Source organism: Gobius niger (assembly GCF_951799975.1).
Source record: "Gobius niger genome assembly, contig: SUPER_10_unloc_3, whole genome shotgun sequence".
Taxonomy (NCBI): Eukaryota; Metazoa; Chordata; class Actinopteri; order Gobiiformes; family Gobiidae; genus Gobius; species Gobius niger.
This window is the reverse complement of record NW_027639330.1, coordinates 67,189-93,097: the sequence shown is the minus strand read 5'-3', so window position 1 is coordinate 93,097 and position 25,909 is coordinate 67,189. Positions and strand designations below refer to the sequence as shown.

The window sequence follows — 25,909 nt, the reverse complement described above, 5'->3', positions numbered from 1 at the left end:
TTTGCTCACTTCACAAAGTCCATGCAGAAGGAAGCTAGAGTAGCATCTCCATTCTGAACGAAAAGACTTCAGAAGAGAGATCCATTAAGAGAGCCAAAGCACTCACCACAACCGCTCAAACCAAGTGAAACAGCTCAACTCCTGTAGCCATTCCTAAACAAAAGTTACCTTGTTTGTTTTGCAGAGACGACACTCACGGCAAAGTGAAATGTTCTACATTTACAGCAAACACTATGGACGAACAGACAACATTCACTCGTGAAAATCACCTGTGCTTCGGATGCCTAAGAAAGGGCCACGTGACTAAAACATGCAAAGCCACTCCTGTGGTAAGTGCAGCCGACGCACCCAACATGTCTGCACATAGAAAAGGTACAAGAACCAAAGCAAAAGGAAACTGAGAATGTCTCAGGACAAAGTGCAAACACAGAGGAAAGTACAAATAAAGGAGTACACAAAGTCATGGCTCACGTACTAACAAGGAAAACATCTGCCACATCCAGTACCAGTCTTCATCTCAGCTGCCTCACAGCCTAAAGGGAAATACTCACCTATGCTTTACTCCATACCCAAAGTGACTCGTCTCTTGTTTTCGGAGATTTGGCCTCTGAACTGAATGTTGATTCTAAACCAGTGCAGTTAAAACTAAGTACAATGACCTCTGTCGACACTGTAGTAGCGAGTAAACTTGCCTGCAACTTGCAAGTGTGTGGGTTTGACTCTGATGCCCACGTCCAAATAGATCAAGCTTACTCTCCAGATTTTATCCCTGTTGACAAGTCCCATATTCCCACCAGAGAAACTGCACTTCAGTGGCCACACCTAAAAGCCTTAGCCAATGAAATGAAGCCACTCCAAGATTGTGATGTGGGGTTGTTGATTGGCTATGACTGCCCATCAGCCCTAGCGCCTCTAGAGGAAGTTACTGGAAATGTTAAGGAGCCGTTTGCTCAAAGAACTACACTGGGCTGGAGTATCATTGGGTCAGCAAATCCCACTTAGACAGACAAGGCAATCAGAGCTATCGTATCAAAGTGAAAGAAGTCCCAACACCGTCAGCGACTGATGTGCTAAAAGTCTTTTAGTCAGACTTCAATGAGAGAAACTATGAGGACAAGGATGTGTCTCAAGATGATGTGCGCTTCATTCAACTTCTGAGTGACACAATAGTGCAAAGGCCAGACGGGCACGACGAGATGCCCCTCCCCTTCAAAGACAATCTCCCACCAGACCTTCCACATAACAAGAGGTTAAAGGTTAAAGCCTTCATGAGAGACACTATTGGTAACGGTGATGCCGAACTGGCCCTTCTTGGACCTGAGAACGAGACCTTGTGGTACATCCCACACCACGGGGGGACCACCCGAAGAAGCTCACAAGTTGCGAGTAGTTTGTGATTGTTCAGTAAGTTTTGCAGCATCTTGTGAGGTAGTGTAGCGGTGAGTGACCAAAAAGTGGCTTTTAAAGGAAACGTCAGAAGACAAAGTTCATTTTTCCTGCGTGGCAAAATGTATTTACAGTGCTCTGCTCCAGACTTTGTTCAGGTCTCACATCACCTCCAGCCTTTCCCCCAAAACAGCACACACCTGCCTAAAACAATGGCCAATCACCTCACTGACAGAATTACAATAACCCAGGACATCTCTTCAGGCCATGGGTCTCACACACACCTGCACCAGCAGTGTTCGGGAACTCAACATTACTTAACAAAGTCAAATAACCGGATAAGTCACTTCTTAACATACATTTCAAAATGCTACAGGCTGATGATGTGTCGATGACATCATCAGTGACATCACCACTGGAAACCATAAATGGAGATGTCTGGGCGGCCCCTCCCCAAACACATCCCAAGTAGAAACAAAGAGAAAAGAATACCCTTAACTTAGATAAACCCTTGTGAGTACAGGAGGTTAATATTTGTATATATATTAATATGTGTATATATATACATATATATATATATATATATATATATATATATATATATATATATATATATATATATATATATATATATATATATGTATATATACAGGGACAAGTGAAGTCACTTCGTCACACATCTCATTGAACGATTCACTCCTCACCGGCCCTGATATGACTAACTCGTTGGTGGGAGTATTATGTGGCTTTCGAAGAGAAAGAGTTTCCATAATCTGTGACATCCAAAAGATGTTCCACCAGCTCTTTGTCTGCACTGAGATGCGCAAATATTTGAGATTCCTGTGGTGGGAAAACGGCCAATCGGACACAGAGCCCAAAGAGCACAGAATGGCTGTCCACTTATTCGGTGCTGGCTCCTCGCCTGGTTGTGCAAAAGGCCTTGAGGACCTTCTGGTACAGACTGGACAGGTCTTCAGGGGTTTGACCTTCCACCAGTTCTCCAAACAGACCTTACAGAAGCTGTGGCTGCAGCTCAGAACCACAGGATCTCTGAAGAGCTCACAGCAGATGGGACAGCTCAGGTCCTGCTCCAGTCTGGACGCCATGATGATCCACCTGAAGCCACAGAGAGAAGATAAGATGGTGATGCTCATGGATGTTTATCACTCACAGACTGTAGTGACTCAGAGGAAACACTGGAGAAGGTTTCAGGAAACAGAACAGTCAGTCCCTGATTCGCACAAAACGAATTTCCTTTGCAAATGAGGCCCATGTTCCCTTTGGTTGGTCTAGGCCAGGGCGATATGGCCCGGGGCGGACTGGCGGTATAAATAAACAATTCATGGTTTTCTATGATTTAAAGGGACTAAATGCAAGTTACCCATTTATACTCACTACTGCCACCTCAGGTCACATGTGTAACTGCAGCTTCTATATTAAGCTCGTGCAAAAAAGTAACAACTTTCTGACAGTGCAGGATCTTAGAGGCAGTTGTGGTGAACAGGTCTGAGCTCATTCTACACATGAGGACATGGAGGAACATGTAGGGGGAGGAACATACTTAGTTTTAACATTTTTAAACTCCGTATAGTCTCTTTAGATTAAACAATATTATTGCTAAAAGCTATAATATTGTTATATTATAACAATATTATAGCTTTTAGCAATAAAATTGCTAAAAGCTATATTATTGCTTTTTTTCCCTGGCTTCTGTAAACAGAAGCCAGGGAAAAACCTGAAGATAAGCTAAAAATAATATTGTAAAAATAACCTTCACCTTCATCTCCATCACAGTGAAATACTCTTTACTAAACTTTTTACTCTCAGACAAAAACATGTTTAATGTGTTTGCAGCAACATGAGTTCAATTATTTGTAACTTTCAAAGAATCTCCTATATCTCCTATATCTCCTCTCTGTTTGCATCGCTCTCCCGAACGTGTACGCACACACACACACACACACACGCACGCACACGCACGCACGCACACACACACACACACACACACACACACACACACACACACACACACACACACACACACACACACACACACACACACACACACACACACACACACACACACTCAATGTGGGCGGGGTCAGTTGGGGTTAGTTTATTCTCAGGTCTTTTCTCTTTCACATATTTGGGAATCAGCAATAAAGACTTTGTTCATGGGTTTGTGCTGTACATACGGGCTTTTCCTTTGGCTCTGGGGGGGAGGGGTCTCTGGCTCTGGGGGGGAGGGGCCTCTGAGGGGGAGGGGTCTCTGCTCTTTTGTTTTGGGGAATGTTTTGTACAGAAATAAGCGTTTACATGAACAGAGAACGCTAACGACGCTAACGACGCTAATGATGCTAATGACGTAACTACGTTAACAACGTTAACGATGCTAGCGATGCTAACGACGCTAACGATGCTAACGATGCTAATGACGCTAACGACGCTAACGATGCTAACGATGCTAACGATGCTAATGACGCTAACGACGTTAACGATGCTAGCAATGTTAACGACGCTAACGATGCTAACGATGCTAATGACGCTAACGACGCTAACGATGCTAACGATGCTAACGACGCTAACGACGCTAACGATGCTAACGATGCTAACGATGCTAACGACGCTAACGATGCTAACGATGTTAATGACGCTAACGACGCTAACTATGCTAATGATGCTAATGACGCTAACGATGCTAACAATGCCAATGATGCTAACGATGCTAGCGATGCTAACGTTCAGTAAAGTGAAGGCAGCGTGACATGTTTCACGGTATTTAAATCCTGTTCTGTGGTTTCTTTGTCATGTCATACGATGATGTTTAAAGTCCATTACATGTGAATTTGTGAATCAGACTCAAACTTGAACGTGATTTAGCTTTTAGTTTTTAGCTCGGACGACACTTTTAGACTTTGTATCTAAAGTAAATGATCTAAACGTGGTCGATGGGTGAACAGCTGAAAACATCTGATTCATTCATAATGTGAGATGTTTGGTGGCTAATGCTAACGGCTACAAGGAAAATACATTGAACGTCACAAAACTGTTTTGTTAAAGAAAAGGTGGAAATGAAAGACGTGGCTGATGGAAAGTTGTTTTTTATTGAAGTGGTTACAGTAATTACAGAAGTCACAGAATGAGCAGAACAACAACGTTTCATCCACTCAGATCCAAATCACCCAGAATATACAAAGTACTTTTACATCATCTGGAGGCAATCTGAGCACTGACAGATCACCACCTCGTGATGTCATCAGGTGAAGGAACTACGAGGGTTAAGGAGAGAAACACAGAGCTGTAGGTTCTACTCTGTCACAGTGATGTTCCTCGGTAAGATCTTCAGAGGAACGTCCTGAGATGTGTGTAAATCTGGTCTCAGTCCCTCAGAGATGAACCCTGTGACTGTGTGGAGGTCTGTGTTTGTGTCGGGGTCAGTGAAGGTCAGTGTTTTTGTGTCAAAGTCCAGCTTCACTCGGACTCTCTGCAGCTTCTTCTTCTCTGAGAGAAGTTTACCTGGGACCGAGGGAGACCAGGCTGAGTAATCACCAAAAGAGAACTCTATGTACCACCTTCTCTCCTCAGTGCCATATCTTCCTTGAACAAACTCACTCACACCCACATCCCAGTCCTCACTCTCCCCGACCTCCACGTCCCAGCTGTGAGTCCCTGAGACAAACTTCTCAGATCCAAGAACACAATACTTTCCTCTTCTCCCTGGATTCTGTGGGACCTCCTGTTCTCCTCGTCTCACTGAGCTCAGATCTTCAGACAGGATCATACCAGGTCCTGCAGTGTTTGGATCCAGAATCACAGGGTAGAACTGCACCAGGCTCTTCATGTTCCTCCAGATGTTGAAGCCCAGGTTGCCCAGATGTTTGGCCTGGTCTATCAGAGCTCCTGGTCCCATGTCCTCCACCAGGGGGCGCTGCTGCAGCCTCTTTGCTGCAGTCTTGTACTGGAGCAGGAAGGAGGCGTCTGCTGCTCTCAGCAGCTCCTCTGTCTCTGAGACGCTCTGGGACACGGCCTCCATGTCTCTGCTCACGGCCGCCATCATGTCCTTCATCCTCTGAGTCTTCTGCTCCTCTTCCTCCCTCAGAGCCTTCATCCTGGACTCTTCCTCCTCCCTCAGGAACTGGTGCAGCTTCTCAAACTGAGCTCTGATCTGTGTCTGAGCGCGTCGGGCCTGGGCCGTGATATGAGCCTCTGAAGACTCCAACTGTGCTCTGCTCCGAGCCAGGACCTGAGGAGAAACATCAGAGAGAGTTAGAAAGAACCAGGACCTGAGGAGAAACATCAGAGAGAGTTAGAAAGAACCAGGACCTGAGGAGAAACATCAGAGAGAGTTAGAAAGAACCAGGACCTGAGGAGAAACATCAGAGAGAGTTAGAAAGAACCAAGACCTGAGGAGAAACATCAGAGAGAGTTAGAAAGAGCCAGGACCTGAGGAGAAACATCAGAGAGAGTTAGAAAGAACCAGGACCTGAGGAGAAACATCAGAGAGAGTTAGAAAGAACCAGGACCTGAGGAGAAACATCAGAGAGAGTTAGAAAGAACCAGGACCTGAGGAGAAACATCAGAGAGAGTTAGAAAGAACCAAGACCTGAGGAGAAACATCAGAGAGAGTTAGAAAGAGCCAGGACCTGAGGAGAAACATCAGAGAGAGTTAGAAAGAACCAGGACCTGAGGAGAAACATCAGATAGAGTGTAGCGTGTGAGGGTGACCTACCATGGTTACCGCATACCAGAGATGAGCAAAACCCCCAGGCCATTTTATGGCTTTGGAATGTCTTCACTTCCTGTCTTGTGAAGGGCTGATCAGATCGAACACAGTTCAGGACAAGAAGACTGTGATGATCTTATCCTTTAACCTTCACAACCAGAGACGAGAACTCTTTATTGACCTTCGAATTGGACTAAAGACTGAATCTCAAACGTCCGATTTGAGTAATAATCCAATTCTTTAATTCATGGACAGTGAGAATGAACTCGACCGATCTGTTCTAATGATGAATTCTTCCCCAGGTCAACAAAGATGCAAAGTACAAACATACTGTCCAAATGTCGGTAATGCATTTGGAAAGTTTGTGAAGTTTGTTAATGTTATTACAATAGAAATGTATTTCCTGAATTCTCTCCTAAGAATAAGCCTCCTCCCACTGTGACTTGGGTCCCGGTCAGATCAAGTTACGGACTGAATCGATTGGTCGAGTCCCACAGAGACAAAGGGGCCGCCCCCGGTATAAAGGATGGGTACAAGGAGAGAGACCCAGTAATAAAAACAAAATGCTTCTTGTGTGAGTTGGACAGAAGAAGGAGAGACGGCAGGATAAGCACATGGTACATCCCCCGCTGAACTCTGACCTCTCTTTGTCTCAGATGGACCAAAAGAATCTTTAAGTTTGAACCCGTCATTGGACGTGATTTTGTAACTACCAGTTACTTCTTTTAAGAACATTTGCATTTTTCCTACAAGACAACAACATTTTTGATCGCTGAGCTTTCAGCGCAACCATATTAGGGCAACACGGTTAGCGCTCACGCCTCACAGCTAGAAGGTCCCGGGTTCGATTCCCACCTGGACCGGGCCTTTCTGTGTGGAGTTTGCATGTTCTCCCCGTGTCTGTGTAGGTTTCCTCCGGGTACTCAGGTTTCCCCTACCACTAAAAACATGTACAATAGATTCCCCTCTAGGGCCAGGACTCCCCTGAAAAAGAGATTCTTAATCTCAGTGGGACTATCCTGGTTAAATAAAGGTCAATAAATAAATAAATAAATATTGAGTCTAGCATGTCAAGCTAAACCCCCAAGGCCCAGAGGAGCCGGAGAGAGACTCCCGCCCCCCCCCCCCCGCCTCCCGCCTCGCCCCCCCCCCCCCCGCCCGCCTCATCAGCTTGAGAATCACCACCCGAAAGACCACGACCACAGGCCGTCGAACACCAGGACTTTGGAACGCCGGACCACAGTTGGCGTGGAAAACCTTTCTCTCACGGTCGTAAGCGCATCTCACAGACCTGGCTCAATAAGACTCACATAACCTGTACACACACAAACTTACTGACTTTCAGATACAATTCTAGAACATTTGATCTGATTAGTCATCCTGTTCCTTCTAGGTTATTCTGTTTGTACTTTAATATTTAATGCCGTCTGTTAATTGATTCTGATCATTAAACCTCCATAAACCACAGTTTGTTTGGTAATGTCTGTGTTTATTATTCCAGACTAAGGGTCAATGTGTACGTCCAAGACCTCACTTCCTTCAGATAAATCTGTAGTTTAGCCTCCTGTTCTTACTTTGAATTTGTTTGCTTTTCGAACTGGTGCCCCATTAAATTTTAAGGCTAATCTTCAACCTATTCATTAATTAATAAACAAATTAATTGATTAATAAACCCTCATACCCTACAAGAGATAGAAAGAACCAGGACCTGAGGAGAAACATCAGAGAGAGAGAGCTCTGTGGACACATTTCACTGACTGGAGCAGCAGGTGTGAGGTCTCTTACCCTCAGGTTCTCCTGTACAGGTGTGAGGTCTCTTACCCTCAGGTTCTCCTGTACAGGTGTGAGGTCTCTTACCCTCAGGTTCTCCTGTACAGGTGTGAGGTCTCTTACCTTCAGGTTCTCCTGTACAGGTGTGAGGTCTCTTACCCTCAGGTTCTCCTGTACAGGTGTGAGGTCTCTTACCTTCAGGTTCTCCTGTACAGGTGTGAGGTCTCTTACCTTCAGGTTCTCCTGTACAGGTGTGAGGTCTCTCCTCAGCTGCTCTCTCAGCTCCTGAGCCGCCTCCTCGATGGGTCTGAAGCTGTGGTCTTTGTGAGTCCTGGAGTCTCTGCAGACCAGGCAGATCAGGTCCTGATGGTCCTCACAGAAGAGCCGCAGCTTCTCAGAGTGAAGACTGCACTCCTGCTGTGCTGGAGATGGAGATGTTTGCCTTCTCTCCTCTGTGAACGTCTCCACCAGGTTCTTCAGAGCCAGACTCAGTGGAGGATTCTCCCTTGAGGACCTTCTGGTACAGACTGGACAGGTCTTCTGGGGTTTGTCCTTCCACCAGTTCTCCAAACAGACCTTACAGAAGCTGTGGCTGCAGCTCAGAACCACAGGATCTCTGAAGAGCTCACAGCAGATGGGACAGCTCAGGTCCTGCTCACGTCTGGACGCCATGATGATCCACCTGAAGCCACAGAGAGAAGATAAAATGGTGATGCTCATGGATGTTTATCACTCACAGACTGTAGTGACTCAGAGGAAACACTGGAGAAGGTTTCAGGAAACAGAACAGTCAGTCCCTGATTTGCACAAAACTAATTTCCTTTGCAAATGAGGCCCATGTTCCCTTTGGTTGGTCTAGGCCAGGGCGATATGGCCCGGGGCGGACTGGCCATAGGTCCATTCTGGAGGAGCACAGAAGGGCTGCTGGCTTGAGGGCCATCAGCCTGTAAGGGGACGCTGCTACCCGGCCTTGCAATTTCACAGCAAAGCAGAAAAAAAAAATCTATTCTATTTCTTTAACAGCTCTATTTAATGTAAAAAAAAAATGTCTTTGTGGACGTGTGTGTTTACCAGTGGTGCGCCGTCCATACAAGCAGATCAAGCAGGGATTGCCCAATCAAATGTTTAAAAAACAAAACAAAACTTCTAGTCAAAACCGCAAAAATAGGCATTAACTTTACTAAAAACTGGTCTGAGGCATCGACTTTGTAGTTGTGTCGTCTGACCTCCGGCCGCGAGTCTCGGACACTCGGGTGAAGAGAGGGGCTGAGCTGTCAACTGATCACCACCTGGTGGTGAGCTGGATCCGCTGGCAGGGGAGGAAGCCGGTCAGACCTGGCAGGCCCAAGCGTGTTGTGAGGGTCTGCTGGGAACGTCTGGTGGATCCCTCTGTCAGTGGGGTCTTCAACTCCCACCTCCGGAAGAGCTTCACCCAGATTCCGGGGGAGGCGGGGGACATGGAGTCCGAGTGGACTCTGTTCTCCTCCTCCATTGTCGATGCGGCTGCTCGTAGTTGTGGCCGTAAGGTCTCTGGTGCCTGTCGCGGCGGCAATCCCCGAACCCAGTGGTGGCGCCCGGAAGTAAGGGATGCCGTCAAGCTGAAGAAGGAGTCCTACCTGGCCTTGTTGGCTTGTGGGACTCCTGAGGCAGCAGAGAGGTACCGGCAGGCCAAGCGTGCTGCGGCTCGTGCGGTCGCGGAGGCTAAAACTCGGGTCTGGGAGGAGTTCGGGGAGGCCATGGAGGAAGACTATCGGTCGGCCTCGAGGAGATTCTGGCAAACCATCCGGCGCCTCAGGAGGGGGAAGCAGTGCTTCATAAACACTGTGTACAGTGCGGGTGGGGGGCTGCTGACCTCGACTGGGGATGTCGTCGGGCGGTGGAAGGAGGACTTCGAGGACCTCCTCAATCCCGCCGTCACGTCTTCCAATGAGGAAGCAGAGGCTGAGGACTCGGAGGTGGGCTCGCCCATCACCGGGGCTGAAGTCACCGAGGTGGTGAGAAAGCTCCTCGGTGGCTCCGGGGGTGGATGAGATTCGCCCTGAGTACCTTAAGTCTCTGGATGTTGTAGGACTGTCTTGGCTGACACGTCTCTGCAACATCGCGTGGCGGTCGGGGGGACAGTGCCTCTGGATTGGCAGACCGGGGTGGTGGTCCCTCTCTTTAAGAAGGGGGATCGGAGGGTGTGTTCCAATTACAGAGGAATCACCCTCCTTAGCCTCCCCGGTAAGGTCTACTCCAGGGTGCTGGAGAGGAGGATCCGGCCGATAGTTGAACCTTCAGGAGGAACAATGCGGTTTTCGTCCTGGTCGTGGCACACTGGACCAACTCTACACCCTTCATCGGGTGCTCGAGGGTTCGTGGGAGTTCGCCCAACCAGTCCACATGTGTTTTGTGGACCTGGAGAAAGCGTTCGACCGCGTCCCTCGTGGTGCCCTGTGGGGGGTGCTCCGGGAGTATGGGGTCCGGGGCCCTCGTGTTGCCCTGTGGGGGGTGATCCGGGAGTATGGGGTCCGGGGCCCTCGTGTTGCCCTGTGGGGGGTGATCCGGGAGTATGGGGTCCGGGGCCCTCTGCTAAGGGCTGTCCGTTCCCTGTATTAGCAGCAGGAGCTTGGTTCATTGCCGGCAGTAAGTCAGACCTGTTCCCGGTGCGTGTTGGTCTCCTCAGGGGCCGGAGGGCGTCCGGTTTGGGAGCCTCAGAGTCTCATCTCTGCTGTTTGCGGATGATGTTGTTCTGATGGACCTTCAGCTGCCCTGGGGCGGTTTGCAGCCGAGTGTGTAGCGGCCGGGATGAGGATCAGCACCTCCAAATCTGAGGCCATGGTTCTCCTTCCCCTCTTCAGGTCGGTGGGGAGTCCTTACCTCGAGTGGAGGAGTTCAAGTATCTCAGGTCTTGTTCTCAGTGAGGGACGGATGGAGCGTGAGATGGACAGACGGATCGGTGCGGCGTCAGCAGTGATGCGGTCGCTGTATCGGTCTGTCGTGGTGAAGAGGGAGCTGAGTCGAGGCAAAGCTCTCGATTTACAGATCGATCTACGTCCCCGCCCTCACCTAGGGTGGGAACGTAGTTGGAGCAGGGGCAGAAAACGGAAAGGACGGACTATTACACCGAGTGGACATTCAAAGTGACGGGACCTTTTCTTCATACAAGACCAACGAGGCTTCAGGCTGGACCAGGACGCTGAAGGTGAGAGTGGGCGAGGCTTCCCTGCTTGCTCCCTTGAAGGACTCAATAAATCCAGTCATGACATTAGAGATAAGCACAATGTAGTCCAACTAAACTACGAGCCCGTCCGTCGTAACCACTCTTTAACTCCAGAAATAGTTAAAAGGATGGATGCGTGTGTGGGACAAATGGTGATAGATTGGTAATAGATGCCCATGAGTATAAAACACCACCCATTAATTTATTTTTGTAATTAACACTAAATTAATATTTTATTTAACATACAAGAAGTGTAATGTAAAAATGTAATTTTGATCAGGAGATACTTTGGGAACGGACACGCACGGGGGGAGGGCAGCTCGGGGGGGCCTTGCGGGTCCTTATTAGATTTTGCCCCACAAAGAATGGCGTGATTTCAGAGAACAATAAACGGCGAGAAAATACCCTCTCAGTGTCTTTATCCGACCACAAACGCTACACGTGCAGTGTGATTACTACGGAAATACGTGAGCTTATTCAAAAACGACAAGATACTGTTGAGGAAGCCTTTAACGATCGTCTTGAAAAGGAAAGAGTCAGATACTAAATAAGGGAGAGTCTGGCTCAGTGTTTGGAGAAACTAACACTGAAACAGTCCTTTCTGTTGCCACATCAAAGAAATCTACTACTTTGGATAATCGTGTAGATGCAGAAGCTGACCTTGCTGCCAGAGCAGAGCAGGCCAGTGTCGCTAAAGAAATACTTGCACAGGAAGCTAAAGTTATTCAAATGGAGTGTGATTGGAAGATTATGGAATCTCAGGCACTTGCAATATTCAACAAAGAGGAGCTTGAAATACAGGCAAAGATAGAGGAGGAGAAATCGAAGCTACAGCGACTAAAGGCAGACAGTGAGGTAAAGGTGGCAGCTGCTCGAGTAAGGGTGTATGATCCCTGAACCCTTGCAAGTTCTCTGACACTGAGCCGCCTTCCCCTACCTGAGCCCGCAACATTTAGTGGTGATCCCCTAAAGTTTGTGGACTGGAAGGTATCGTTCATGGCATTAGCAGGCAACAAACCGCTACCTGTATGTGAAGAAATGTTGTATCTAAAGAGTTATCTTGCAGGTGAAGCAAAGAAAGCTGTGGAGGGATACTTCTACCGTAACACTGAGCAGGCACATGAAGGCATTTGGAATGTACTACAGGAAAGGTATGGCAGTCCATTCATGGTTCAAAGAGCCTTCAGAAGGAAAGCTTGTGAACTGGCCCGAAATAAATGCCAATGACCCTCTAGCACTGAGAGAGTTTGCAGATTTTCTACAAAGTTGTGCTGAGGCTATTCCTCAAGTCAAGGGTCTAGAGATTCACAAATCACAAGCTACTCAAGAAACTACCCGATTGGATAACACAAAGATGGAGTCGTATTGTTGTGGATGAGATGGACAAAAGTCAAGAATATCCCGGCTTTGCTCACTTCACAAAGTTCATGCAGAAGGAAGCTAGAGTAGCATCTCCGTTCTGAACGAAAAGACTTCAGAAGAGAGATCCATTAAGAGAGCCAAAGCACTCACCACAACCGCTCAAACCAAGTGAAACAGCTCAACTCCTGTAGCCATTCCTAAACAACTTGACTCAGAGGAAACAGTGGAGAAGGTTTCAGGAAAGAGAACAGTCAGTCCCTGATTTGCACAAAACGAATTTCCTTTGCAAATGAGGCCCATGTTCCCGTTGGTTGGTCTAGGCCAGGGCGATATGGCCCGGGGCGGACTGGCGGAATAAATAAACAATTCATGGTTTTCTATGATTTAAAGGGACTAGATGCAAGTTACCCATTTATACTCACTACTGCCACCTCAGGTCACATGTGTAACTGCAGCTTCTATATTAAGCTCGTGCAAAAAAGTAACAACTTTCTGACAGTGCAGGATCTTAGAGGCAGTTGTGGTGAACAGGTCTGAGCTCATTCTACACATGAGGACATGGAGGAACATGTAGGGGGAGGAACATACTTAGTTTTAACATTTTTAAACTCCGTATAGTCTCTTTAAATTAAACAATATTATTGCTAAAAGCTACTTCCGGTTCCGCGGTCCCGAATGTAAACAGAAGCCAAGGGAAAAACCTGGAAGACACAGAAGCTAAAAATAATATTGAGAACGCTAACGACGCTAACGATGCTAGCGATGCTAACGACGCTAGCAACGTTAATGATGCTAGCAATGCTAACGACGCTAACGACGCTAACTATGCTAATGACGCTAACGACGCTACCGACGTTAACGATGCTAGCGATGCTAACGACGCTAGCGACGTTAACGATGCTAACGATGATAATGACGCTAACGACGCTAGCGATGCTAACGACGCTAACGACGCTAACGATGCTAATGACGCTAACGACACTACCGACGCTAAGGACGTTAACGATGCTAGCGATGCTAACGACGCTAGCGACGTAAACGATGCTAACGATGATAATGACGCTAACGGCGCTAGCGATGCTAACGACGCTAACGACGCTAACGATGCTAATGACGCTAACGACGCTACCGACGCTAACGACGTTAACGATGCTAGCGATGCTAACGACGCTAGCGACGTTAACGATGCTAACGATGATAATGACGCTAACGACGCTAGCGATGCTAACGATGCTAACGACGCTAACCATGCTAACGATTCTAATGACGCTAACGACGCTAACTATGCTAATGATGCTAACTATGCTAATGATGCTAACGATGCTAATGACGTTAGCGGCGCTAATCAAGTTAACAATGCTAACGATGCTAACGACGCTAACGATGCTAGCGATACTAACGACGCTAATGATGCCAACGATGCTAGCGATGCTAACGATGCTAACGTTCAGTAAAGTGAAGGCAGCGTGACATGTTTCACGGTATTTAAATCCTGTTCTGTGGTTTCTTTGTCATGTCATACGATGATGTTTAAAGGGACTATAAGGAGTTTAAAAAATTAAAATCCTGTACGTCACTCAAAAATGTGTCACTTCGGCCCGAATTGCCGTCATGCACGAGCTTAATATAGAAGGTGCAGTTACACATATGGCCTGGTGGCAGTAGTGAGTATAAAATGGCGAACTTGTTTCCAGCCCCTTTAAAGTCCATTACATGTGAATTTGTGAATCAGACTCATGAAAATCACAAACTTGAACGTGATTTAGCTTTTAGTTTTTGGCTCGGACGACACTTTTAGACTTTGTATCTAAAGTAACTGATCCACAGGTCTGGAGATTTATTCATGATTTCTAACGAGGCTTTGGCCTAAACGTGGTCGATGGGTGAACAGCTGGAAACATCTGAGTCGTTCATGATGTGAGATGTTTGGTGGCTAATGCTAACGGCTACAGGGAAAATACATTGAACGTCACAAAAATGTTTTGCTAAAGAAAAGGTGGAAATGAAAGACGTGGCTGATGGAAAGTCGTTCTTTATTGAAGTGGTTTCAGTAATTACAGAAGTCACAGAATGAGCAGAACAACAACGTTTCATCCACTCAGATCCAAATCACCCAGAATATACAAAGTACTTTTACATCATCTGGAGGCAATCTGAGCACTGACAGATCACCACCTCGTGATGTCATCAGGTGAAGGAACTACGAGGGTTAAGGAGAGAAACACAGAGCTGTAGGTTCTACTCTGTCACAGTGATGTTCCTCTGTAAGATCTTCAGAGGAACATCTTCATCTGTGTGTAAATATGGAGTCAGTCCCTCAGAGATGAACCCTGTGACTGTGTGGAAGTCTGTGTTTGTGTCGGGGTCAGTGAAGGTCAGTGTTTTTGAGCCAAAGTCCAGCTTCACTCGGACTCTCTGCAGCTTCTTCACTGAGAGAGGTTGATCGTCTGAGGGAGAAAAGGCCCAGTATTCACCACAAAAGAAACATATGGACCAGTCTCTCTCCTCAGTGACGTCTCTTCTCTGAACAAACTCTCTCACACCCACAGCCCAGGCCTTATTCTCCCCGACCTCCACGTCCCAGCTGTGAGTCCCTGAGACAAACTTCTCAGATCCAAGTACATCATAATCTCTCCTTCTCTCTGGATACTGTGGGACCTCCTGAGCTTCTCCTCGTCTCACTGAGCTCAGATCTTCAGACAGGATCATACAACGTCCTGCAGTGTTTGGATCCAGAATCACAGGGTAGAACTGCACCAGGCTCTTCATGTTCCTCCAGATGTTGAAGCCCAGGTTGCCCAGATGTTTGGCCTGGTCTATCAGAGCTCCTGGTCCCATGTCCTCCACCAGGGGGCGCTGCTGCAGCCTCTTTGCTGCAGTCTTGTACTGGAGCAGGAAGGAGGCGTCTGCTGCTCTCAGCAGCTCCTCTGTCTCTGAGACGCTCTGGGACACGGCCTCCATGTCTCTGCTCACGGCCGCCATCATGTCCTTCATCCTCTGAGTCTTCTGCTCCTCTTCCTCCCTCAGAGCCTTCATCCTGGACTCTTCCTCCTCCCTCAGGAACTGGTGCAGCTTCTCAAACTGAGCTCTGATCTGTGTCTGAGCGCGTCGGGCCTGGGCCGTGATATGAGCCTCTGAAGACTCCAACTGTGCTCTGCTCCGAGCCAGGACCTGAGGAGAAACATCAGAGAGAGTTAGAAAGAACCAGGACCTGAGGAGAAACATCAGAGAGAGTTAGAAAGAACCAGGACCTGAGGAGAAACATCAGAGAGAGTTAGAAAGAACCAGGACCTGAGGAGAAACATCAGAGAGAGTTAGAAAGAACCAGGACCTGAGGAGAAACATCAGAGAGAGTTAGAAAGAACCAGGACCTGAGGAGAAACATCAGAGAGAGTTAGAAAGAACCAGGACCTGAGGAGAAACATCAGAGAGAGTTAGAAAGAACCAGGACCTGAGGAGAAACATCAGAGAGAGTTAGAAAGAACCAGGACCTGAGGAGAAACATCAGAGAGAGTTAGAGTTAGTTACCTTCAGGTTCTCCTGTACAGGTGTGAGGTCTCTTACCTTCAGGTTCTCCTGTACAGGTGTGAGGTCTCTTACCTTCAGGTTCTCCTGTACAGGTGTGAGGTCTCTTACCTTCAGGTTCTCCTGTACAGATGTGAGGTCTCTTACCTCCAGGTTCTCCTGTACAGGTGTGAGGTCTCTTACCTTCAGGTTCTCCTGTACAGGTGTGAGGTCTCTTACCTTCAGGTTCTCCTGTACAGGTGTGAGGTCTCTCCTCAGCTGCTCTCTCAGCTCCTGAGCCGCCTCCTCGATGGGTCTGAAGCTGTGGTCTTTGTGAGTCCTGGAGTCTCTGCAGACCAGGCAGACCAGGTCCTGATGGTCCTCACAGAAGAGCCGCAGCTTCTCAGAGTGAAGACTGCACTCAAGCTGTGCTGGAGATGTTTGTCTTCTCTCCTCTGTGAACGTCTCCACCAGGTTCTTCAGGGCCAGACTCAGTGGAGGATTCTCCCTTGAGGACCTTCTGGTACAGACTGGACAGGTCTTCTGGGGTTTGTCTTTCCACCAGTTCTCCAAACAGACCTTACAGAAGCTGTGGCTGCAGCTCAGAACCACAGGATCTCTGAAGAGCTCACAGCAGATGGGACAGCTCAGGTCCTGCTCCAGTCTGGACGCCATGATGATCCACCTGAAGCCACAGAGAGAAGATAAAATGGTGATGCTCATGGATGTTTATCACTCACAGACTGTAGTGACTCAGAGGAAACACTGGAGAAGGTTTCAGGAAAGAGAACAGTCAGTCCCTGATTTGCACAAAACTAATTTCCTTTGCAAATGAGGCCCATGTTCCCTTTGGTTGGTCTAGGCCAGGGCGATATGGCCCGGGGCGGACTGGCCATAGGTCCATTCTGGAGGAGCACAGAAGAGCTGCTGGCTTGAGGGCCATCAGCCTGTAAGGGGGCGCTGCTACCCGGCCTTGCAATTGCACAGCAAAGCAGAAAAAAAAATCTATTTCTTTAAAAGCTCTATTTGATGTAAAAAAAAAATGTCTTTGTGGACGTGTGTGTTTACCAGTGGCGCGCCGTCCATACAAGCAGAGCAAGCAGGGATTGCCCAATCAAATGTTTAAAAAACAGAACAAAACTTCAAGTCAAAACCGTAAAAATAGGCATTAACTTTACTAAAAACTGGTCTGAGGCATCGACTTTGTAGTTGTGTCGTCTGACCTCCGGCCGCGAGTCTCGGACACTCGGGTGAAGAGAGGGGCGGAGCTTTCAACCGATCACCACCTGGTGGTGAGCTGGATCCGCTGGCAGGGGAGGAAGCCGGTCAGACCTGGCAGGCCCAAGCGTGTTGTGAGGGTCTGCTGGGAACGTCTGGCGGATCCCTCTGTCAGTGGGGTCTTCAACTCCCACCTCCGGAAGAGCTTCACCCAGATTCCGGGGGAGGCTGGGGACATGGAGTCAGAGTGGACTCTGTTCTCCTCCTCCATTGTCGATGCGGCTGCTCGTAGTTGTGGCCGTAAGGTCTCTGGTGCCTGTCGCGGCGGCAATCCCCGAACCCGGTGGTGGCGCCCGGAAGTAAGGGATGCCGTCAAGCTGAAGAAGGAGTCCTACCTGGCCTTGTTGGCTTGTGGGACTCCTGAGGCAGCTGAGAGGTACCGGCAGGCCAAGCTGCTGCAGCTCGTGCGGTCGCGGAGGCTAAAACTCGGGTCTGGGGGGAGTTCGGAGAAGCCATGGAGGAAGACTATCGGTCGGCCTCGAGGAGATTCTGGCAAACCATCCGGCGCCTCAGGAGGGGGAAGCAGTGCTTCACCAACACTGTTTACAGTGCGGGTGGGGGGCTGCTGACCTCGACTGGGAATGTCGTCGGGCGGTGGAAGGAGTTCTTCGAGGACCTCCTCACTCCCGTCGTCACGTCTTCCAATGAGGAAGCAGAGGCTGGGGACTCGGAGGTGGGCTCGTCCATCACCAGGGCTGAAGTCACCGAGGTGGTGAGAAAGCTCCTCGGTGGCTCCGGGGGTGGATGAGATTCGCCCTGAGTACCTTAAGTCTCTGGATGTTGTAGGACTGTCTTGGCTGACACGTCTCTGCAACATCGCGTGGCGGTCGGGGACAGTGCCCCTGGATTGGCAGACCGGGGTGGTGGTCCCTCTCTTTAAAAAGGGGGATCGGAGGGTGTGTTCCAATTACAGAGGAATCACCCTCCTTAGCCTCCCCGGTAAGGTCTACTCCAGGGTGCTGGAGAGGAGGATCCGGCCGATAGTTGAACCTCGGATCCAGGAGGAACAATGCGGTTTTCGTCCTGGTCGTGGCACACTGGACCAGCTCTATACCCTTCATCGGGTGCTTGAGGGTTCGTGGGAGTTCGCCCAACCAGTCCACATGTGTTTTGTGGATCTGGAGAAAGCGTTCGACCGCGTCCCTCGTGGTGCCCTGTGGGGGGTGCTCCGGGAGTATGGGGTCCGGGGCCCTCGTGGTGCCCTGTTGGGGGTGCTCCGGGAGTATGGGGTCCGGGGCCCTCTGCTAAGGGCTGTCCGTTCCCTGTATTAGCAGCAGGAGCTTGGTTCATTGCCGGCAGTAAGTCAGACCTGTTCCCGGTGCGTGTTGGTCTCCTCAGGGGCCGGAGGGCGTCCGGTTTGGGAGCCTCAGAGTCTCATCTCTGCTGTTTGTGGATGATGTTGTTCTGTGGGACCTTCAGCTGCCCTGGGGCGGTTTGCAGCCGAGTGTGTAGCGGCCGGGATGAGGATCAGCACCTCCAAATCTGAGGCCATGGTTCTCCTTCCCCTCTACAGGTCGGTGGGGAGTCCTTGCCTCAAGTGGAGGAGTTCAAGTATCTCAGGTCTTGTTCACGAGTGAGGGACGGATGGAGCGTGAGATGGACAGACGGATCGGTGCGGCGTCAGCAGTGATGCGGTCGCTGTATCGGTCTGTCGTGGTGAAGAGGGAGCTGAGTCGAGGCAAAGCTCTCGATTTACCGATCGATCTACGTTCCCACCCTCACCTAGGGTGGGAACGTAGTTGGAGCAGGGGCAGAAAACGGAAAGGACGGACTATTACACCGAGTGGACATTCAAATTGACGGGACCTTTTCTTCATACAAGACCAACGAGGCTTCGGGCTGGACCAGGACGCTGAAGGTGAGAGTGGGCGAGGCTCCAGCAATAATATAAATGTTTGTAGACTGGAGACACATTGATGGGGGGTCTTAGTATTTTGGAAAGTAAACAAACATAGGCCTACAGTAGTTAATACCATAAATACAGTTATTCATTTATTTTGCATCACATTGCTAAAATATTAATTAATAACTAGTGTATTTTATACAGATTTTCGGACATCGTGATCGCATCATCTAAACAGCGCATTGTTTTTATTTTCCCGCGGGTGCACTTAAAATACATCAGATATGATTTTTAAATTTTCCTAGGGGGGGGGGGTCTCCCTCCTTAAGTCCCAGGCCACTGCTTGCCAAACTCAAAATGTCACCACACGCCACTGGTGTTTACACTAACTTGGGCCGGGCTGCTCAGAGTCCAGGGCCGTTTTTTAGTCCCAGTCCGCCCCTGAATATGGCCAAAAATGTATATCACGGTACATATATTTAATGATATAATTTACACCTGACAAAATTCTTCAAACTCAAAGCCTTTAGCCGATGGGGAAAATTCATTTACAGCTGTTGTGTTTCCTTTAAGGCAGTTTATTCTTTAACAAATATTTCATCAGTCATTTCATACGTTTAAAATGGTCTAAAAATGCTACAATAATGGAAGTAATCATTCCGATCCTGTATGTAAATGTACGTTAGTTGTCCACTAGAGCAGTGGTTCTCAACCTGGGGGTCGGGACCCCCATAGGGGTCGCGAGACAAATTTGGGGGGTCGCCAGATCATTCAGATAAAATATACATATTTTCGTTAGTGTATAATCTAATGTTTTATTGTAGCATGTGTTATTGTACCAGACGGCCATTATTTGTTCATAGACATTTTTTTTTTTTTTTACTTTTTGTCAGAACAAGTTACAACAAAGGTCTTTGATCCCCCCCCCCCCCCCCCAAAAAAAAAAAAAAAACATAAACCCCCCCGAAAATAAATAAATAAATAAAATTAAATGAAATTAAAAGACATGAAACAAATAAAAAATAATAATAATTAAAAATAAAATAAAATGCGGTCCTATAAACAACATTATGAGAACTTATCTCCACTATTTGACAATAGCCCGGGTGGGGGGTCACGAACCCCTTTACCTGTTATAATGGGGGTCGCGGCTCCAAAAGGTTGAAAACCCTGCACTAGAGGGCGCTCACGCCTAGTTCTTGTTCGCTTACCCGGAAGTCAACAGACTTTTTCGTCCCGTGCGCACATGTTTAATTATCATATTTTCTGTGTTTATTTTGTAGTTTTCACGGTGCGTTATGTTGATGCAGCCAACAGTAAAAAACTGCTGCACCCGTTCGAAACTCTCCGTTTCATTCATTCCTGGGGCCGCTACAGTGAGATCTCGATCGCTAATGAGCGACAAGTCGACGCAGAGAGTGAGAAGACCCATCCAGCCGGTGTCCATGCCATGTCGGATCCCCTGTGTGGCCAGTGGATCTGCAAGCCAGCCAAATGTCTACGCCAGCCGCCATTTGAGTTCTCGGTTTGCTTACATTGGAAAGCTTGGTGTAATGCTAAGCAAAGACTGTTGCTAATCACAAGTTAGCTTACCTGAAGTTATTATTGAGTCAATGCAATCTCTTAAACTGTATGGATCTGTTTACCATCACCTTCTGAGTAGGAAGCCTCGTAGTGCATCAGCAGTATTCAAGCTTGTAACGTTTTGTCATATGTATGATTGCTTTACTCAGTTTTGAAAAGGTGTAAATGTCTGAGCTGAGCGTTGTGTCCAAAGTCTTAAAGTTAAAGCACAAACTTGTGGAAAGGTGAACCCAGATGTCACAGGGTGATACATTTGCACGCAGCATTTTGCACATTTGATTTGATTTGTGTGCGTGCTTTTATTTTGAAGTGTTTTTATCGTGGTGCGTTGCTGTGCTTTTTATTTCCTGCTTTTAATCACCTGGACCCTCACACCTGTGGCAGGCTGTTTTAACCTAGTTTTTATCCATTGAGCGTGGCGGCTGGTGGCGGACCATGGGCTTTTATTGGACACTGAACCATTTGAAGCAGAGGAGCGGGTAACGAGGAGGAAGCACAGGCTGGCTTAGGCGAGGACGGAGACGGCAGAAGGAAAGGTATGGCAGTCCATTCATGGTTCAAAGAGCCTTCAGAAGGAAGCTTGTGAATTGGCCCAAAATAATAATAATAATAATAATGCATCGGTTTTATGTAGTGCTTTTTTGGACACTCAAAGACGCTTTACATTGCACTATTCATTCACTCCATACCCGGTGATGGTAAGCTACTATTGTAGCCACAGCTGCCCTGGGGTAGACTGACGGAAGCGAGGCAACCAGTCTGCACCATCGGCCCCTCTGACCACCACTCACTCACTACATTCGCTAGGCTTCCTGGTGTCTCCCATCCAAGTACCGACCAGGCCCTTCCCTGCTGAGCTTCCAAGGTCTGACGGGATTGGGCAGAGCAAAGGCGGTTTGACCACCGAAAATAAATGCCAATGACCCTCTAGCACTGAGAGAGTTTGCAGATTTCCTACAAAGTTGTGCTGAGGCTATTCCTCAAGTCAAGGGTCTAGAGATTCACAAATCACAAGCTACTCAAGAAACTACCCGATTGGATAACACAAAGATGGAGGCGTATTGTTGTGGCTGAGATGGACAAAAGTCAAGAATATCCCGGCTTTGCTCACTTCACAAAGTTCATGCAGAAGGAAGCTAGAGTAGCATCTCCATTCTGAACGAAAAGACTTCAGAAGAGAGATCCATTAAGAGAGGCAAAGCACTCACCACAACCGCTCAAACCAAGTGAAACAGCTCAACTCCTGTAGCCATTCCTAAACAAAGTTACCTTGTTTTTTTTGCAGAGACGACACTCACGGCAAAGTGAAATGTTCTACATTTACAGCAAACACTATGGACGAAAAGACAACATTCACTCGTGAAAATCACCTGTGCTTCGGATGCCTAAGAAAGGGCCACGTGACTAAAACATGCAAAGCCACTCCTGTGGTAAGTGCAGCCGACGCACCCAACATGTCTGCACATAGAAAAGGTACAAGAACCAAAGCAAAAGGAAACTGAGAATGTCTCAGGACAAAGTGCAAACACAGAGGAAAGTACAAATAAAGGAGTACACAAAGTCATGGCTCACGTACTAACAAGGAAAACATCTGCCACATCCAGTACCAGTCTTCATCTCAGCTGCCTCACAGCCTAAAGGGAAATACTCACCTATGCTTTACTCCATACCCAAAGTGACTCGTCTCTTGTTTTCGGAGATTTGGCTTCTGAACTGAATGTTGATTCTAAACCAGTGCAGTTAAAACTAAGTACAATGACCTCTGTCGACACTGTAGTAGCGAGTAAACTTGCCTGCAACTTGCAAGTGTGTGGGTTTGACTCTGATGCCCACGTCCAAATAGATCAAGCTTACTCTCCAGATTTTATCCCTGTTGACAAGTCCCATATTCCCACCAGAGAAACTGCACTTCAGTGGCCACACCTAAAAGCCTTAGCCAATGAAATGAAGCCACTCCAAGATTGTGATGTGGGGTTGTTGATTGGCTATGACTGCCCATCAGCCCTAGCGCCTCTAGAGGAAGTTACTGGAAATGTTAAGGAGCCGTTTGCTCAAAGAACTACACTGGGCTGGAGTATCATTGGGTCAGCAAATCCCACTTAGACAGACAAGGCAATCAGAGCTATCGTATCAAAGTGAAAGAAGTCCCAACACCGTCAGTGACTGATGTGTACTGATGTATATATATATATATATATATATATATATGTATATATATATATATATATATATATATATATATATATATATATATATATATATATATATATATGTGTGTGTATATATATTAATATGTATATATATATATATATATATATATATATATATATATATATATATATATATATATATATATATATATATATATATGTGTATATACAGGGACAAGTGAAGTCACTTGTCCCTTCATCACACATGTGTCACTTCGTCACACATCTCATTGAACGATTCACTCCTCACCGGCCCTGATATGACTAACTCGTTGGTGGGAGTATTATGTGGCTTTCGAAGAGAAAGAGTTTCCATAATCTGTGACATCCAAAAGATGTTCCACCAGCTCTTTGTCTGCACTGAGATGCGCAAATATTTGAGATTCCTGTGGTGGGAAAACGGCCAATCGGACACAGAGCCCAAAGAGTACAGAATGGCTGTCCACTTATTCGGTGCTGGCTCCTCGCCTGGTTGTGCAAAAAGCCTTGAGGACCTTCTGGTACAGACTGGACAGGTCTTCAGGGGTTTGTCCTTCCACCAGTTCTCCAAACAGACCTTACAGAAGCTGTGGCTGCAGCTCAGAACCACAGGATCTCTGAAGAGCTCACAGCAGATGGGACAGCTCAGGTCCTGCTCCAGTCTGGACGCCATGATGATCCACCTGAAGCCACAGAGAGAAGATAAGATGGTGATGCTCATGGATGTTTATCACTCACAGACTGTAGTGACTCAGAGGAAACACTGGAGAAGGTTTCAGGAAAGAGAACAGTCAGTCCCTGATTCGCACAAAACGAATTTCCTTTGCAAATGAGGCCCATGTTCCCTTTGGTTGGTCTAGGCCAGGGCGATATGGTCCGGGGCGGACTGGCGGAATAAATAAACAATTCATGGTTTTCTATGATTTAAAGAGACTAGATGCAAGTTACCCATTTATACTCACTACTGCCACCTCAGGTCACATGTGTAACTGCAGCTTCTATATTAAGCTTGTGCAAAAAAGTAACAACTTTCTGACCGTACAGGCTTGTAGAGGCAGTTGTGGTGAACAGGTCTGAGCTCATTCTACACATGAGGACATGGAGGAACATGTAGGGGGAGGAACATACTTATACTTTTAACATTTTTAAACTCCGTATAGTCTCTTTAAATTAAACAATATTATTGCTAAAAGCTACTTCCGGTTCCGCGGTCCCGAATGTAAACAGAAGCCAAGGGAAAAACCTGGAAGACACAGAAGCTAAGCTAAAAATAATATTGTAAAAATAACCTTCACCTTCATCTCTGGCTCTGGGGGGGAGGGGTCTCTGCTCTTTTGTTTTGGGGAATGTTTTTGTACAGAAATAAGCGTTTACATGAACAGAGAACGCTAACGACGCTAACGATGCTAGCGATGCTAACGACGCTAGCGACGTTAATGATGCTAGTGATGCTAACGACGCTAACGACGCTAACGATGCTAATGACGCTAACGACGCTAACGACGTTAACGATGCTAGCGATGCTAACGACGCTAGCGACGTTGACGATGATAATGACGGTAACGACGCTAGCGATGCTAACGACGCTAACGACGCTAACGATGCTAATGACGCTAACGACGCTACCGACGCTAACGACGTTAACGATGTTAGCGATGCTAACGACGCTAGCAAAGTTAACGATGCTAACGATGATAATGACGCTAACGACGCTAGCGATGCTAACGACGCTAACGACGCTAGCGATGCTAACGACGCTAACGACGCTAACGATGATAATGACGCTAACGACGCTACCGACGCTAACGACGTTAACGATGTTAGCGATGCTAACGACGCTAGCGAAGTTAACGATGCTAACGATGATAATGACGCTAACGACGCTAGCGATGCTAACGACGCTAACGATGCTAACGATGCTAACGACGCTAACGATGCTAACGACGCTAACAACGCTAACGATGCTAACGACGCTACCGACGCTAACGACGTTAACGATGCTAGCGATGCTAACGACGCTAGCGACGTTAACGATGCTAACGATGATAATGACGGTAACGACGCTAGCGATGCTAACGACGCTAACGACGCTAACGACGCTAACGATGCTAATGACACTAACGACGCTACCGACGCTAACGACGTTAACGATGCTAGCGATGCTAACGACGCTAGCGAAGTTAACGATGCTAACGGTGATAATGACGCTAACGACGCTAGCGATGCTAACGATGCTAACGAAGCTAGCGACGCTAACGACGCTAACGACGCTAACGATTCTAATGACGCTAACGACGCTAACTATGCTAATGATGCTAACGATGCTAATGACATTAGCGGCGCTAATCAAGTTAACAATGCTAACGATGCTAACGACGCTAACGATGCTAACGACGCTAACTATGCTAACGATGCTAACAATGCTAATGACGTTAACGACGCTAATCACGTTAACAATGCTAACGATGCTAGCAATACTAACGACGCTAATGATGCTAACGATGCTAGCGATGCAACGATGCTAACATTCAGTAAAGTGAAGGCAGCATGACATGTTTCACGGTATTTAAATCCTGTTCTGTGGTTTCTTTGTCATGTCATACGATGATGTTTAAAGTCCATTACATGTGAATTTGTGAATCAGACTCAAACTTGAACGTGATTTAGGTTTTAGTTTTTAGCTCGGACGACACTTTTAGACTTTGTATCTAAAGTAAATGATCTAAACGTGGTCGATGGGTGAACAGCTGGAAACATCTGAGTCGTTCATGATGTGAGATGTTTGGTGGCTAATGCTAACGGCTACAGGGAAAATACATTGAACGTCACAAAAATGTTTTGCTAAAGAAAAGGTGAAAATGAAAGACGTGGCTGATGGAAAGTTGTTTTTTATTGAAGTGGTTACAGTAATTACAGAAGTCACAGAATGAACAACGTTTCATCCACTCAGATCCAAATCACCCAGAATATACAAAGTACTTTTACATCATCTGGAGGCAATCTGAGCACTGACAGATCACCACCTCGTGATGTCATCAGGTGAAGGAACTACGAGGGTTAAGGAGAGA

General features: G+C 47.3%; 2 protein-coding genes across 2 annotated transcripts; both read right to left on the bottom strand.

The window, feature by feature from the left end:
* Positions 1-5: 5 nt before the first annotated feature.
* On the bottom strand, positions 6-8,551 carry LOC306969798 (E3 ubiquitin-protein ligase TRIM35-like; the record flags this gene model as incomplete). Its single annotated transcript, XM_079583027.1, has 4 exons — positions 6-53; positions 2,349-2,502; positions 4,956-5,659; positions 8,117-8,551. The coding sequence occupies 4 exons, from the start codon at positions 8,549-8,551 to the stop codon at positions 6-8; spliced, it is 1,341 nt and encodes a 446-aa protein (XP_079439153.1).
* Positions 8,552-14,681: 6,130 nt separating this feature from the next.
* LOC306969797 (E3 ubiquitin-protein ligase TRIM39-like) lies at positions 14,682-23,514 on the bottom strand (the record flags this gene model as incomplete). Its single annotated transcript, XM_079583026.1, has 3 exons — positions 14,682-15,614; positions 15,987-16,632; positions 23,357-23,514. The coding sequence occupies 3 exons, from the start codon at positions 23,512-23,514 to the stop codon at positions 14,682-14,684; spliced, it is 1,737 nt and encodes a 578-aa protein (XP_079439152.1).
* Positions 23,515-25,909: the final 2,395 nt, after the last annotated feature.